Source organism: Cannabis sativa, chromosome 9 (genome assembly GCF_029168945.1).
Source record: "Cannabis sativa cultivar Pink pepper isolate KNU-18-1 chromosome 9, ASM2916894v1, whole genome shotgun sequence".
Classification (NCBI taxonomy): Eukaryota; Viridiplantae; Streptophyta; class Magnoliopsida; order Rosales; family Cannabaceae; genus Cannabis; species Cannabis sativa.
This window is the reverse complement of record NC_083609.1, coordinates 60,300,033-60,316,280: the sequence shown is the minus strand read 5'-3', so window position 1 is coordinate 60,316,280 and position 16,248 is coordinate 60,300,033. Positions and strand designations below refer to the sequence as shown.

Genomic DNA, 16,248 nt, shown 5'->3' with positions numbered 1-16,248 from the left:
TTCTTTCGGCGGAATTAGGTGGTAATCCGAGTTTTGTTTGGCGGAGCATTTACGAAACTCAAGAAGTGGTTCGGGAAGGAGTTAGAAGTAGAATTGGAAATGGTACTTTGGTGAGTATCCTCCGGGATCCGTGGCTGCCCGATTCAACCAATCCAAAGGTAACTTCTATTCATCCGGCTTTGGTGAATCAAAATGTTTCTGTGTTGATGGTTACTGGAGAAATAGCCTGGGATGTTGACTTGGTGCGAGATTTGTTTAATAACAGGGACGCTAGTTTAATACTTAGCATTCCCTTATCTTCAAGTCAGGTTTGTGATTCATGGTATTGGCATTTGGAAAATACTGGCATTTTTCTGTGAAATCAACATATAAATTTCTGCAATTGAAGAAGGAGGCTGGGGTGATTTTGAATGATTTGGAAGCGTGGAAGTCTATTTGGAAGCTGCGTGTTCCTCCAAAAATAAAGGATCTGTTATGGCGTGCAACCTCGAATTGTCTTCCCACGAAAACAAGGCTGCAATCTCGACATGTGCCGATTGCTAATCAATGTCCTAGGTGTATTGATCATCCTGAGACACCATTACATTGTTTAGTAACTTGTCCTTTTGCTTCTCTTTGTTGGGATTCTGGTGGAATAAGGACTAATATTCAGGGGGTTATAACCTTTGCTAGTTGGTTGGAAGCCATATTTAAGAGAGAAAACACAGCTACAAAAGAACTGGTTGCATCCACCTGCTGGGCGATTTGGAAGACCAGGAACGATCTGGTCTGGTCTGAGAAAAACACCACGGCTGAGAATGTAACGGTCCTTGCGCATACTACCCTTTCCAACTGGTCTCGAGCTCAAGACCGAAGCTGTGTGCCCACACCAGCTTATTTAACAGATGCTGATGGACTAGAGAAATGGATGAAACCAGCTGCTACAAATATGAAAATAAATGTAGACGCTGCAACTTTTGACAGCTATGGAACTTACTCTTTTGTTTGTGTAGCAAGAGATGAAAATGGGTGTTTGATGGAGGCTCTCACATGCTGTCGGGCAGGTACAGTTCAACCGACTTTGGCCGAAGCCATGGGGGTTCGGGACGCTTTAAGTTGGGTGAAGAAAAAGGCGTGGCATGGTGTAGTGGTGGAATCTGATTGTCTCTCCGTAATTCAAGCAATTCGTAGTAATTTTCCTTTGTTATCCTATTTTGGCAGTGTTATTTCGGATTGCAAACTGTTTTTAGAACAAATTGGTGATGTTTCTGTTAATTTCATTAGACGGTCTGCTAATAGTGTTGCTCACTCCTTTGCGAGGGCATCCTATTTTGTTGCTAATTGTACTCTTACAAGCAATGATGTATCTACTGAATTGCTTCATGTAATCTCGAGTGATTGCAATTAATAAAGTTGATTAATTTCTTCAAAAAAAAAAAAAAAGAATATGTCATTTTAAATATTTATTATTTTCATTGTAAATATCTCTCAAATCTTTCCTATAAGTATATAGGGGCCTCATTTTTCATAAGTTTAAAATTTACACCCCTAAATTTATGTTTAGAATTGCTTAGAGAAACTTAGTGCTTGTTTGGTATTATGACTAAAAATTTGTTTCTTATTTTTAAAAATAGAAATTGTTTTTTGAAAATAATTAAACTTGTTAACAGTTTTCAAAAAATAAAGTTACAAAAAATAAAAAATTTTAAGAACAAAATATTATTTTTTATTTTAAAAAATAATTCACTTTCCGTCAATATATTTTCTTCACCAAACATCTTTCATGAAGAATTAATTTCTTCATCAAGAAATTGGTTTTGATAATATAGAAGTAAAATTTATATAAGAAGTGTTAAGTTTTTTATGGTCCTTTTTATCTACGATAAATTCTCATATTTTGATTTTTTTTAAAAAAATACCATATTTTGTACATATATCAATTTTTTTTTCCATATTTAATAGTCCTTTTCTTATTTTGGAAACCAAACCCATTAAGGCCCAAGATTAAAACCAAGCCCATTATTACAAGAGGCCCAAAGTTAAAACCCAAGCCCACGAACAAAGAAACCAAACTGTATCATCTTTCTTTGACTTTGGCAAAATTTTCCTTCTTCTCAGAGAGAAAGAGGAAGAGAGAAGATGATGCTTCGTCTCTGTATCAGAAGAGCTCGTCGCCATTGTTATCACCACCATTTTCGACACCTTCCTCCTCGTCTCTTCTCTTCTTCTTCTTCTTCTTCATCTTCATCTTCCTCCGAAATCCCAATCCAATCAACCCAAAACAATCTCCAAATTTCCCGCCAATTCCAACCACCGTCCACCGCCACTCCTTCCTCCGGTCTCTCGCGAAATAACATTCTCACCTTCTCCTCTCTCGCCACCGCTGCTGCCGCTGTCGCATACGTTTTTCTCTCCTCCGATGATGATCGTGATCATAAGGCCGCAATCGAACACGGAATTCGCAAATACGGTGATTCGATCAATAACGTTTTCGTTCACATTAAGCAAACCGGTGTTGCTGCTTCGGTTCTCTGGCAATCGCTTAGGTCGGTGTTGTCTTCGGCTAATCACGAGGTACGTTCGGGGTTCGAGCTAAGGGTTGCGTCTCTTTTGGCCGATATTGTTTCTGCTAATGAGAGTCGTAGGGCTGCTATTGTTGGGGCTGGTAGTGGTGGTGCTGTTGTTGATTGGTTGCTTGAGTCGGTTGCTGTTCAAAGAGATGGGTCCGGTGGTACTCAGGCCGAGTCGGCCAGAGCACTTGCGTACTTAATTTCTGATCCTAATGTTTCAGAGGCTGTGCTTGGGAGGCCTGGTGCTGTTCCCAAACTGTTGAGGTTCATTTTCTCGTGCCAACCTCAGAGGTCGAAAAAGGTGAGATTTTTATTCAATTTCTTGATTATTATTTGTTAACTGAGTCACAATTATCAAAACTCTAGAATTAATGGGTTAATAGTAATACTAGGTATGCTTAAATTTGAATTGAGAGAACAAGTTTTAGTGAACTTTTGACATTGAAATGTTTATGTCAATTAGTACCAACCAACGTTTTAGAAGCTCTCTGTTTTATACACAATTCATGAGGCACTTGAGACTGAAAGTTTGAGGAAATGTGTTTGATAAGGGATGAATTGAAAAAGTATGTTTCTAATTTGAAAACTTTGAAATAGCATATATTTTGTCTCGATTCATACCCTTATTAAGTTTATTTCCTACAAATCTTTCGTTTAGAATGTATCTTTAACTTCGTAGGAACTTCGAATTAGGAAATGATGTTTGGTGTCTTGAAGGGAGATGTAATAGTGTATTTATATTTTATGTAAACTCTGCATTAGGCCTGTGATCGTGCTAAGGTTCCATGCTTATGATGGGCTGCACGATATTGGTACTTTATTGAAGCATTAAATTCAATGTGGTTTAATATGTAGATGTCACATAACATAATCGTGTCATCATTTTATTGGTTAAGCTGCAGTAATAGACACTACCAATTTCATGGATTAAAGATTTGGGGTTAAGGTTATAAAAGCTTCATTCTTGATCTTGTAGATGCTTTTCATAGTGTTTTACCATTAATATCAAGCGTTTCTGTGGGAGCAGCAGTCAAGGCGTAGTTCACTTGATGTTTCTGATTCTTTGAAAGGCAGGAGCATGCTCGTGGCTGCCATTATGGATATTGTCACATCCAATTGTGATAGTTCGGAAAATATTGTTTTTAAGCCTTCGTTGCCTGGAAATGCTGCAACAAGGGATATTGCAGCTGCCATTCAAGTTATTGAAGAAGGCGGAATGTTTCTGGATGAGTCAGTTGAACATGAAGATGATGGAGATGGTGGAGGGGGAATGAAGGGGATAGGCATTAAAGTTCTCGGGGGTACAACAGTTTTAGGCCTTTCAAGAACAAATGAACTTTTGGAGTTGAGAAATACTATTCCTAGACAAATGGAATTAGAAAGTACTAGGAAGAATGTAGTTTTGCAACATAAGCACGAGAATTCCCTTGCTCAAACCAACCTGAATTCTGCTGTTGTTCCTGGGTTGTGGGATGATTTGCATTCCGAACATGTTGCTGTTCCTTTTGCTGCATGGGCACTAGCTAATTGGGCAATGGCATCGGCTGGTAATAGATCTCTAATAGAAGAGCTGGATCAAGATGGGAATGCTGTCATGACTGCTTTAATGGCCCCTGAGAGATCTGTGAAATGGCATGGGAGTTTGGTTGCTCGGTTACTCTTAGTGGATCATAATCTACCCCTAAATGATTATGTTTCTGATTGGAGTTCTACTCTTCTTTCTACCATTCATCAGGCAAGTAAAAATGAGGATATTCCTCTGGCTCAGGTGGCTTTGTCAGCATTCTCGGTTTCTATTGAAAGAAGTGAAAGAGCACAAAAGAAAGTGATGGAGAAGGGTCTTCATTTATTGAGAGACACTGCTAAAAGGACAAGAAAGAATAAAAATGTGCAAGAAGCATTGGCTAAAGCCTTAGAGTTGGTGTGTTCTGGGCACATGCATTTTTCTCTTGAAGAGAGCCAAAAGTGGTCTGGCATATTGCTTTCATGGGTTTTTGAAAAAAATTCCTCAGATTCCTTACGTTCTTCAGCAATAAAAATTCTTACATGCATTCTTGAAGACCATGGACCATATTCTATACCAATGTCCCAAGGGTGGTTGGCTATTCTGCTTTCTGAAGTTCTGGCTGCTAGTAAGGCAGCATCAGCTAAAGGAAATTTTCAGCCTAAAAATGACAAAGTGAAGGTCTGATTCTTTTCATTATTAATTTCTGCTATGATATTTGTTCGGGCCTACTTTACTTTGAGTCAATTATCATTATTTTCAAATTATGATGAAATAATTTTCTAAAAGCATATCTGGATATATACTATTATTTCAAGTTTAACATTGCAAGTATACTAAAAATATATATTATATACTCTTTTGCAGACGCAAATTGATCAATCGAACATTGTTTCTGCTGCACAAGCTGTAAACCAGTTAGCAGGTGCTGTTGTTAGTCTAGCAGGAAATCAGCTGTTAACAACCACTGAATCCATAGATGCATTTCCACTAGCAGATCTTTTTTCCATGGAACCTCTCGTGGGGCCATCTAAAAATTTAAAGAAGGATACTGTCCCCAAGTTTGATGTGGCAGATTCTGCTGTGGCAACCCTGAAGGGGATCAAAGCACTGGCTGAACTTTGTTCTGATGACTTTTCTTGCCAGGAAAAGATAACTGATTATGGGGTCTTATGTTTATTGAAACGCCTTTTATTATCTGATGACTATGAGAAACTGGCTGCAATAACAGCATACGATGCTTCCAAGATCCATGAGCCACAGGAACGAAATGGAAATGTCCCTAATAAGTCATCTGAATCAGGTAATAACGATCCATCTAGTGTCCGAGTTCCACCTACTGCTCACATTCGAAGGCATGCAGCTAGGCTGTTGACTATCCTTTCACTTCTTCCAAAGGTCCAAAAAATCATGGTAGCAGATGAAGCTTGGTGTTCATGGCTTGAGAGTTGTGCAAATGGGAAGATATCGGGCTGCAGTGATCTTAAAATACAAAGTTATGCTAGGGCAACACTGTTAAATATATTTTGTCATGAAGAATCTGCAAATGATGGTATCTCCAAATCGGATACTGCAAAAAGAAGGAAACCGTGTCCTCGTTATGATGATATAATCTATTTAATCAATCCTGAACTACCCCATTGGAAGTGTCCTGAAAACAGTGATAAAGACGGGTTTCGAAAAGAGTCATCTTCTTCTGAGACTACAGCTATTGACAACAATGATAAATCTGTATCTAAACCATCAACTGATGACGACGTGTCTAGTTCAGATGCACATGTTAATAAATCAGAATCAGTAGAGACACCTCTTTTTGATGTTGTTTTTATCCATGGGCTCCGTGGGGGTCCTTACAAGACATGGCGCATTTCCGAGGACAAGTCATCGACCAAGTCTGGCTTAGTAGAGAAGATTGATCAGGAAGCAGGAAAGCTAGGAACATTCTGGCCAGGTGAATGGCTCTCAGCTGATTTTCGTCAAGCTCGCATGTTCACACTTAAATACAAGGTATGTGTTTTTAGTTAATGGCGGTACCTTTAAATGGTGACTTTCATGTAATGGATCTGCAAGCTAGTTCCCTGTATTTACTAATTACGTGCTGTGTGAACAGACAAACCTCACCCAATGGTCTGGAGCTAGCCTGCCTCTTCAGGTTTGTAATTTTGGCTCACGAAAACTTTGTTTCTAAGATACATTTTTGATTACTTAATCCCCAGACTGCTCACACTATTGAGCCAAACTTAAAGTGGCAGCATATTATTATCATCATCATAATCATTATTATTTTCTCCAAGTGTCATATAAGTTCTTAAGTGTGCTTTGTAAGAAGAAAATGTTAAGGGCCTTATTTCTATTATGCAATAATTTACGGGTTGTATTAAGCTTTCATTGGCATTTCTAAAGTGTGGATAACAAGAGCAGTTTTCTTAACAGTTGGTTCATGTTAACTGAAAGTACATCTTATCATTATCAGCGAAATGTTTTCTTCATGATTAAATTTCAATTTGTTGTGCAGGAAGTCAGTTCCATGCTGTTGGAGAAACTTGTTGCTGCAGGAATTGGTGACCGGCCTGTTGTTTTTGTTACTCACAGGTTTGTTTGGTGCTCATACACATAACAGTATTCGATTTTCCTCTTGGCACTGACTGATGTGTGTTTAATTATTATTTCGGTTTGTGGAGGGAATGTTTGATTGGTCATTATATATCAGTTAACATTTTTTCAGTTTAGTGTCTACAAGAAATTAGATGATTTTAGAAGGTAATGAGTTGTTCTCTGTTTGCAGCATGGGAGGCCTAGTTGTCAAGCAAATGCTGTATAAAGCGAAGACAGAGAATTTCGATAACCTTGTGAATAACACCATTGGAGTTGTAAGCTTTACCTAAATCACCACTAAAATCTTATTTCTTCGGTTGCAATTCTTTCGTTACTAAGATTTTGTATGTAAATGGTATCTCTGGTTTCAGATATTCTACAGCTGCCCACACTTCGGAAGTAAACTTGCAGATATGCCATGGAGAATGGGTCTGGTTTTGCGCCCCGCACCGAGTGTGAGTATTCGTTCTCATCAACTAGTTGTGTATGGTCCCCTTTCTCTAAAATTGATGACATTTAGTACTTGTTGTTTCTCAGATTGGGGAGCTAAGAAGTGGATCTGCAAAATTAGTAGAGCTTAACGACTTTACTCGACATCTTCACAAAAAGGGGCTGCTTGAAGTTCTCAGCTTCTGCGAGGTAAGTCTTAAAGCGACTCACTTGCATGTTTTCTCAGTTTTCTTTGTCAGCTTTGATTGATATGTATTTCGGAATGTTTTCACAGACCAAAGTAACTCCGATCGTAGAAGGCTACGGTGGATGGGCTTTTCGTATGGAAATAGTACCAATCGAATCAGCATACCCTGGATTCGGTGAACTAGTTGTAAGTATAAATAAACTTATAATAAAGTCTGTATATTGGATTATAGTTGCTTCTAATTTATTATGACATTTTTGGAGTAGGTTTTGGAGTCAACAGATCATATAAATTCTTGTAAACCGGTCAGCCGCTCTGATCCTTCGTACACAGAAACATTAGAGTTCTTGAAGAAGCTGAAGGACCGCTACACACCACCACCACCAAAACTGGACAGATGATCTTGACATGAACTCGGTACAGTACGCCATGTCGATTAGATTCGAAAGACGGGGTTGGTCGAAATCTTGATTATTAAAAACCAAAAGAAGAAAGATTATTGAGTACATTAACACACCAGAGCAGATTATTTTACTTTTAGTTCCTCTAATATTCTTTCACTATTGTTTTCGTTGTAAATAATGGCTAAGGGCAGTGAGTTTGAGATTTGTGTATACTCAAATGATTCAAAAAAAGAAAATAGAAAGAAGTAATTATATTTATGGCTGGAGTCTTTATCTTATCTTATCTTCTATTTTGTTTGTGAAATAAATAAAACATTATAAATTAAAAGAATATAGTTTAAAGGCATGTACTTTATTTACATTATTTTATTTTATTTTTATTAAAAGAAAGAAGAAAAAAAGACTTAAAATTACACATGAAAAACTTGATAAATATAGAACAATTGAAGAAGAGGTTCAATGAGAATGAGAATATGACTCTTAAAAAAACTCAAATTTAGAAAATGACACTGTTTTCTTTACATTATCATTATATTGAAAAATTATATAATTACTCAAATCTTAAATTCTAATATGTTAACATACTCACGAGTAACCAAGTTTTCAAGTAAAATTACTTTACCTAGGAAAATATAGTCTCAATATCATTATGCATGGTTTAATAATTTTTCTTAGAACTAAAAGAGCTATGTAAGTAGTGAAGTTCTATAACAGTTAATCTTACTAAAATAACAACATTGTATACAAATGTATCTATATCTATAAATATAAATATAGATATTAAAACATGTAAAATAATGTAGCTTAATTAATTATGTGCTCTCTTGAAATGAATGAGAGCGAGAAATTGCAGCTGGATTTGCTTCAAGGACAGGAGAAGAAGAATATAATACATTATCCTTTCCTTCTATTTTACTATGTGCTAATTTTTTGTAAACAGAATTTTCTTTGTCAAATTCAAACCCTAAACCGCCTTGAATTTGATTCTTCGAAGCCTCACTCGGGGCCAAAACACCCTCCTCGGATTCTTCTCTAGAGTGTTTGCCAAGAGTAGGCAAAACTGAAACATTCCCCCGAGCTGCAGCCCAAATAGGCATACAGCCCCAGTACGAGGCTGCTTGTACAAATTGGATCGGAACAGTTGTTGGAACAGACAAAATCGGCGCTTCAAGCCATTGAACCTGGCTTGAATCACTGGGATTTGACACAACAAATTGTTGATGAGAATGTTGTGTTGGATCCCATGACACAACAGGGTAACATTGTTGAGGAGGATGAGACCGAGCAGCATGTTGCTCGGTCACATTTCCTTCCAACGATGAATCATCACCATTATGACAAAATGTCAAGACTTTTCCATTTGACGGCTCATCACTATTACTAGTGATGCGCGCGCCTTCCCCAGATGCCATTATCTGACGAAACTGAGAGGCTAAGTGTTTGTTCTTTCGCCGTCCTGCCCCTATAGGAACATTCCTCATCGAGCCGCCAGCTGTCCAATATCTCTGGCAATTTTTACAAAAATGTCTAGGTTGATTGACATTGTAGTTGTTGAAGTAACAAAATTTTGTCTCCATACTTTTGCATCTTGGACATGGAATTATCTTATCTGGTTTCTTAAACACTTTTTGATCTTGTTCTTCTGAATTTGTTTCAACAGAGCTCTCTATCTTTGATTTGGTTATATGATCACTTTTACAATCCTGAAAAAATTCAATTGAAAAAAACTTCAAATTTTCATATATATATTTTCTTTCTATGAAATATTCATATCAAATAATTGAAAGTACAATCCAAAATTATATATTCAAATAATTTCTTTCTATGAAATTATTTATTTTTAACATTGGTTTTATATATCAAAGAAAACAAAGAACTCAGACAAATGATATATTTACACATAAAAACACAAAAAATGAAAATAATTTTTTTAAAAAATATGAAAAACAAATACCTTGAATTGAGGATTGGTTGGAATTTGATTATGTGATAAGGGAATTGTTCTTCCAAAGAGCTTAATACCTTGATGATGATGATGATGATCCTTACTACTAATACAATTTTGATCACTAATATTCTTAATTTGAGACATAATTAACAACCAAATTTATTTCCACACAAAACTCAAATTCACATCTCCAAAAACCCATAACCAAAACCAAACTAAAATTATAGGAAACAAAAATAAATGTTTCAAAGGAAAAAACTCTTTATAACAACACTTATAAAAGTACTCAACAAAAAGAAAAGTCATACATACATATCCTAAGCCAAAAAAAAAAAAAGCACTATCAACGTGAAAGCATATCAAAAGTTTGATAACACAATTAATTATTCAAAATTTTCTTCTTTTTTTTCAAAAAGAAAAAAAAAACAAGCCTTTTTCCATATCTCTTTTTTTCTAACTTTTAAAAGTCACTTTTTTTTTTGCTTTTTTTCTTTTCTTTTGTCTTTATCTTTTTTCCTTTTTTGGGTTGAACGTTGTTGATCTCTCATTTGTTTAATTGGAGGGATCAAAAGAAGAAAGGTTGATGGGGTTGTGCCACGTGGCAGACAAGTCAGCAGAGGAAATGAATTATAACCAAGAGATGTCTAATTGTAATATTAATGGCTAAGAAAAGATAAAAAGATAGAGACATGAAATTAAAGGAAGTGAGGAAAAGAAAAAGTGAGGTGAGAAAATGACCTTTTGTTTTTGGTTTATGGGACCCTTTAAAAGAAAGTAAAAGAAAAGAGAAAAAGGTGATGAGGAACTTGGGTGGAAAGTGACCAAAAAAAGGAAAAGAAAGAAAAAAGAAAGAAAGAAAAAAAGGTTTCTCTTGCTTTTCTTAAGCCGCCTTCAATGGCTCTTTTCTTTTTGTTGTTCCACCATTTGTGCTTTTAACTTCTCAATCCTTTACTTAGCTAAAAATTTTATGGAGTAACTATTGGTAGGGGCATTATGGACATAATTTGAAAAAGGTTACAATTCAAATTTGTTATATGGTGATGAACTCTATAATTATAATTGGGATATTTGTGGTGAAATTCTTTTAATATTTTTAATTGTTACACATATGATCTTAATAAAAAAAAGTGACAGTTAAAGTACTTTATGTTATAATTTTGTTACAGTTATATCATTTTTAATTGTTAAGTATCAACTTAAAAACATGTGGCGACATATTTTTTAGCTTATTTAATACACACTCTAATAATATGTCGTCACGTGTTTTTAAGTTGACACTTACTGGCTAAAAAGGGTATGACTGTAACGAAATCGTAAGATAAGATATTTTTGCCACCACTTTTTTTATTAGAGTTATATGTGTAACAATTGTAAATGTTAAGAGAGTTTCGCACAAATGTTCCATTATAATTAAAGTAGTATTTTATTTGTTTTCAATTTTTTTTAAGTCATTTATGATTAAAATAATTAATTGCATGAGTATAAAATACAAACACGTATGTAAGTAATTTTTGATAGGGATATTGGCGGCTAAACCACCTGAACTTTACGGTTTGTAACACTTAACCACAAAAACTGAATTTTTGGCGACTAAACTACCTAAACCCTGGTTCCGTTTTACTCTGCAACCTCCGTCTAAAAATCACTGTTAAGTGTCACGGTGGATTGTCCACGTGTACACACTTGTACACGTAGCAAATTTTTAGTGGTCCACGTAATATTAATTTTAAAAAATAATTATAAATTTTAAAAAAAATTAAAAAATCACAAAAAAAATTAAAAATATTTTTTTTACTTATTTTTTTTTTCTTTTTCCTTTTCTTTTCTTTTCTTTTTTCATTTTTTTTTCTTCTTCTTTCTTCTTAGTTTTTCTACAGAAAACCCAGCCCTAACCCCCAGCCCTCTCCGACCCCCTTAACCCGACCCTCCATCTCCGCCCAGCCCCAGATCAACCCAACCCTCTATCTCCGGTCATCACGCGAGTCACCAACAGCAATCGAACCACCTCCCTTGTAACACCCTAACTAGCATAGGCGTATTACGTGATTTTTAAACATACTGTGCAGCTCGTTGCTAATCAACGAGGTTTATGGAAAACGTGATTAATTAAAATTTTTGCTTTTTAATTAAACTTGTAAAATATTTATACAAAATACTTTACTGTCTATATAAAATACTTGTCGCCTAGCGACTAATTACAAAAATAGCCTTGCCGTCCCGATGATCATACGCTCCAGGCCTAACCGCCCCGACATGTACAATCTTCATAGGCTCGTTCACGGTCCATCAGCTCTAGCCTTGCCCTTACCTACACATAAACATAGCACCGTGAGTCGACAGACTCAGTAAGAAAAGCATAATAATACTCATACATAAATCCCGGTCATGATCAGACGCCCATACCCCTGATCATAACCCTAACTGCCGTGTCCAACACGATACTGAGTCCCCCTAACTGCCGTGTCCAACACGGTACTGAGTTCTGAACGTTCATAGGGACGGTACTATTGACAAGTAACAGCCTAATCGATCGAACCGGTCATACTCCGCCTGCTGGTCATACTCCAGCCTGTACCGACGTGTTACAGTATCAGCCTAATCGGTCAAACCGGTCATACTCCGGCTGCTGGTCATACTCCAGCCTGTACCGACGTGATACGTCAAATAGTACGGAACCTCCAACCTAAGTATCAGCCTAATCGGTCGAACCGGTCATACTCCGGCTGCTGGTCATACTCCATCCTGTACCGACGTGACACAGTTGGATGGTTCGAAGCCAACATACATATCTAATGTAATCTAACAGGCTTCCTACATGCACGCTAAACATGTAATCTACATATGCATACTGTTATACTAATCTTACCTGGATTCTGAATTCAGGTGTGCCGGTCAACCTGACTGGAACTATCTGCGCGGCGGATTACAGGCTCCTAAACCATAAAAATCACAACACTATAAGTGATACGCTAAATCACTTCCCGGGGACTTAAACTAGGAACTAAAAGTTTCCCTATCGATAAAAAACATAGCAATACCCCAAATAACATAAAATCGATGAAAACTAGGGTTTCTGAAAATCACCCAACCGGCAGACCGGTTGCCCAACCGGAATTCCGGTTCTGGGAATTTTCAGAACCCCATCCGGAATTCCGGATGCACAACCGGAATTTCGGTTCCTCGCAGAAAACATTCAAAAATTCACACTTTGCTCAAATCAATCCCAAACCACACCAAAACTTCAAGACCTGTTCTAAATACCCCAAAGAACATTTCTAAAGTATCTACACAACCCAGAAAACACAGAATCGAAAATCACCATTAAAGCTCCAAGCTTTGAGTTCAAAACTCAAACTTGGTTAAACCTAAATAACATGCATCCAAACTAGCTCAAATCTTCCTAAACATGCATATAATAACTTCAGAAAACAACAGCAAGCATCAACAACCACCGCAAAGAATGATTTCATTATTTCACTTTGAAAAGCATAGTTTTTGAACCAAAACTCTAAATTAGTTTCAAACCAACCCAACATGCATCAAAACAGTTTCATTCCACTCAATTAAGCAAGATTAAACCTCTGAAAACAATCCATAAACACAGCAGCAACAATGACCTAAAACTAAGCATGCAACACATCATTTTCATCAAAATTCATCAAGAAAATTTAAAAGAGAAGCTAGAGGAAACATACCAACAACAAGAGGTCAAAATCAATGCTAAAAATTAGCTTGAAATCCAAGAGGAAATCCTCTTTTCTTGCTGCTCAAGGGGCCGAAAAAGAGAGAGGAAAAGAGAGAGTGTTTTTTGAGAAATTTGTAATTTTTTCTAACTTTGAATAAATGAGAAACATGCCAAAAACATATCCTTTATTTCAGCCAACAAAACATAATAAAACACTTAATAAATTTATTTTCTAAGTCCACTAAAGGACAAACTAACAATGGGGCAAAATGACCATTTTGTCCCTTCACACTAAAATCACATAAATAACACTAAAGGGGTATTTTTAGGAAATTCTAAATTCCCGACCATTCCCGACATTCCCAATGTCTAATAAACCGTCCCAAACCACTAACATACTAAGTTGTGATTTTAATGAGCCAAACACCGAGTTCCATGATACCGGGCACTGGAAATGCAAAATTATGAAAACTACTAAATGACATAAAAATGCATCTCTGAATTCAATAATAACAGTATAAAAAATTATTTAAATAGCTATAAATAATTTCATAATTAAACGTGATTAACTGCTAATTTCCAAATTAAACTAAGCGGTCTTTACAACTATTCCCCCCTTAAAAGGATTTCGTCCCCGAAATCTAACCTGAATAACTCTGGATATTGAGCTCTCATATCTGACTCAAGCTCCCAAGTGGCTTCCTCCACCTTGCTGTTTCTCCAGAGAGCTTTGACCAATGCTATGGTCTTATTCCGAAGGACTTTATCCTTTCTATCTAGGATTTCCACTGGCTGTTCTTCATATGACATATCTGGCTGCAGTTCAAGGCTCTCATTACTGAGTATATGAGAAGGATCTGAAACGTATTTCCTCAACATCGAAACATGAAATACGTTGTGAACTGCTGATAAAGCTGGAGGCAATGCTAACCGGTATGCCACTTGACCTATCTTCTCGAGAATCTCGAAAGGTCCTGTAAATCTAGGGCATAACTTGCCTCTTTTCCCGAAACGTTTGATCCCCTTCATTGGAGATACCCATAAAAACACATGGTCCCCTACTTGGAACTCAACATCTCTGCGTTTCGGATCTGCGTAACTCTTCTGTCTACTCTGTGAGGCAAGCATTCTAGCTTTTATCTTCTCTATTGCCTCATTGGTCCGTTGCACTGACTCCGGACCTAAGCACTTTCTCTCCCCTGTCTCATCCCAGTGGATGGGAGATCTACACTTCCTACCGTATAACAGTTCATAGGGAGCCATCCCTATCGTACTCTGATAACTGTTTTTGTAAGAAAATTCTATCAACGGTAGATATTTATTCCAAGAGCCTTCAAAATCCATAACACAGGCTCGCAACATGTCCTCCAATATCTGAATTGTCCTTTCGGACTGACCATCTGTCTGAGGATGGAATGCTGTACTGAATTTCAATTTTGTACCCATTGCTCGTTGCAAACTCTGCCAAAATTTGGAGGTGAACTTCGGATCCCTATCCGAAACTATGGACTTCGGTACCCCGTGAAGTCTTACAATCTCTCTGACATACAATTCTGCCAACTGATCCACTGTAAAAGTTGTTCTAACAGGCAGAAAATGAGCAGATTTTGTGAATCGATCTACTACTACCCAGATAGAATCAAACAAACCCGTAGTCCTAGGTAACCCGACCACAAAATCCATCGTGATATCTTCCCACTTCCATTCTGGTAGGGTTAGAGGCTGCAACAGCCCTGCTGGTCTCTGATGTTCAGCCTTAATCTGCTGGCAAGTGAGGCACCTTGATACAAATTCTACCAAATTCTTCTTCATACCGCTCCACCAGAAGTACAGTTTAAGATCTTGGTACATCTTAGTGGTGCCGGGATGCAGAGAATACGGGGTAGAATGAGCCTCCTCAAAGATCTCATTCCTGAGTTCCACACTATTCGGAACACAAACCCTAGCTTTATACAGAAGCATCCCGTTGTCTGACACTGAAAAGTCCCTGGCTTGACCAGCCAAAACCTCATCTCTGATCTTCACTAACTCTGCATCCGTTATCTGAGCGGCTTTAATTCTTTCTAATAGATCAGATTGCAGCGTTAAGTTGTGAAGCTGACCTACCACAAACTCAATGCTGGATCTAACCATATCCTCTGCTAGCTGAGGTGAGATCTGAACCATGCTAGCTACCTGCCCGGGACCCTTCCTGCTCAGGGCATCGGCTACTACATTGGCCTTCCCAGGGTGATAGAGAATCTCACAGTCGTAATCTTTCACTAATTCCAACCAATGTCTCTGTCTCATGTTCAAATCTTTCTGAGTAAAGAAATACTTGAGACTTTTATGGTCGGTATAGATTTCACACATTTCTCCGTAAAGGTAATGCCGCCAAATCTTCAATGCAAAAACTACCGCGGCCAACTCTAGATCATGAGTCGGGTATCGCTGTTCGTAATCCTTTAACTGACGGGAGGCATAAGCGATAACCCGATCGGCTTGCATCAACACACACCCCAGATCCTGTCTGGATGCATCACAATAAACAACAAATTTCTCGTTGTCTGAAGGCAAAGCTAGTACTGGAGCGGTAATCAACCTCTGTTTCAGCTCCTGAAAGCTAGCTTCGCACTTGTCTGACCAGACAAATCGCTGATTCTTCTTTGTAAGTTCGGTTAGGGGCATTAAAATTTTTGAAAACCCTTCCACGAACCTACGATAGTACCCAGCTAAACCCAAGAAGCTTCTAACCTCTGTCACTGTCTTCGGTCTCGGCCAATCCCTGACAGATTCTATCTTCCCGGGATCCACCTTGATCCCATCTTTGCTGACGATGTACCCTAAGAAGGACACCTGAGATAGCCAGAATTCACATTTCTTGAACTTGGCATAAAGCTTGTGTTCCCGAAGCCGTTGCAGTACCATCTGAAGATGTAACTCATGC

General features: G+C 37.5%; 2 protein-coding genes across 4 annotated transcripts; one reads left to right on the top strand and one right to left on the bottom strand.

Moving 5' to 3' along the window:
* Nucleotides 1-2,047: 2,047 nt before the first annotated feature.
* On the top strand, nucleotides 2,048-7,947 carry LOC115722781 (uncharacterized). 3 transcript variants are annotated; one of them, XM_030652093.2, is made up of 10 exons: nucleotides 2,048-2,850; nucleotides 3,580-4,734; nucleotides 4,921-6,060; nucleotides 6,164-6,205; nucleotides 6,569-6,645; nucleotides 6,839-6,923; nucleotides 7,020-7,103; nucleotides 7,186-7,287; nucleotides 7,373-7,471; nucleotides 7,552-7,947. In XM_030652093.2, the coding sequence occupies exons 1-10, from the start codon at nucleotides 2,119-2,121 to the stop codon at nucleotides 7,684-7,686; spliced, it is 3,651 nt and encodes a 1,216-aa protein (XP_030507953.2). In that variant the 5' UTR covers nucleotides 2,048-2,118; the 3' UTR covers nucleotides 7,687-7,947. The 3 variants fall into 3 exon arrangements, with proteins under 3 accessions (XP_030507953.2, XP_030507952.2, XP_030507955.2); XM_030652092.2 differs by having other exon boundaries at nucleotides 3,577-4,734; XM_030652095.2 differs by having other exon boundaries at nucleotides 2,709-2,850; nucleotides 3,452-4,734.
* Nucleotides 7,948-8,378: 431 nt separating this feature from the next.
* LOC115721898 (cyclic dof factor 1) lies at nucleotides 8,379-9,928 on the bottom strand. Its single transcript, XM_030651001.2, has 2 exons — nucleotides 9,644-9,928; nucleotides 8,379-9,392 (listed from the first exon to the last, which is right to left on the bottom strand). The coding sequence occupies exons 1-2, from the start codon at nucleotides 9,779-9,781 to the stop codon at nucleotides 8,502-8,504; spliced, it is 1,029 nt and encodes a 342-aa protein (XP_030506861.2). The 5' UTR covers nucleotides 9,782-9,928; the 3' UTR covers nucleotides 8,379-8,501.
* Between the last annotated feature and the right edge of the window lie 6,320 nt (nucleotides 9,929-16,248).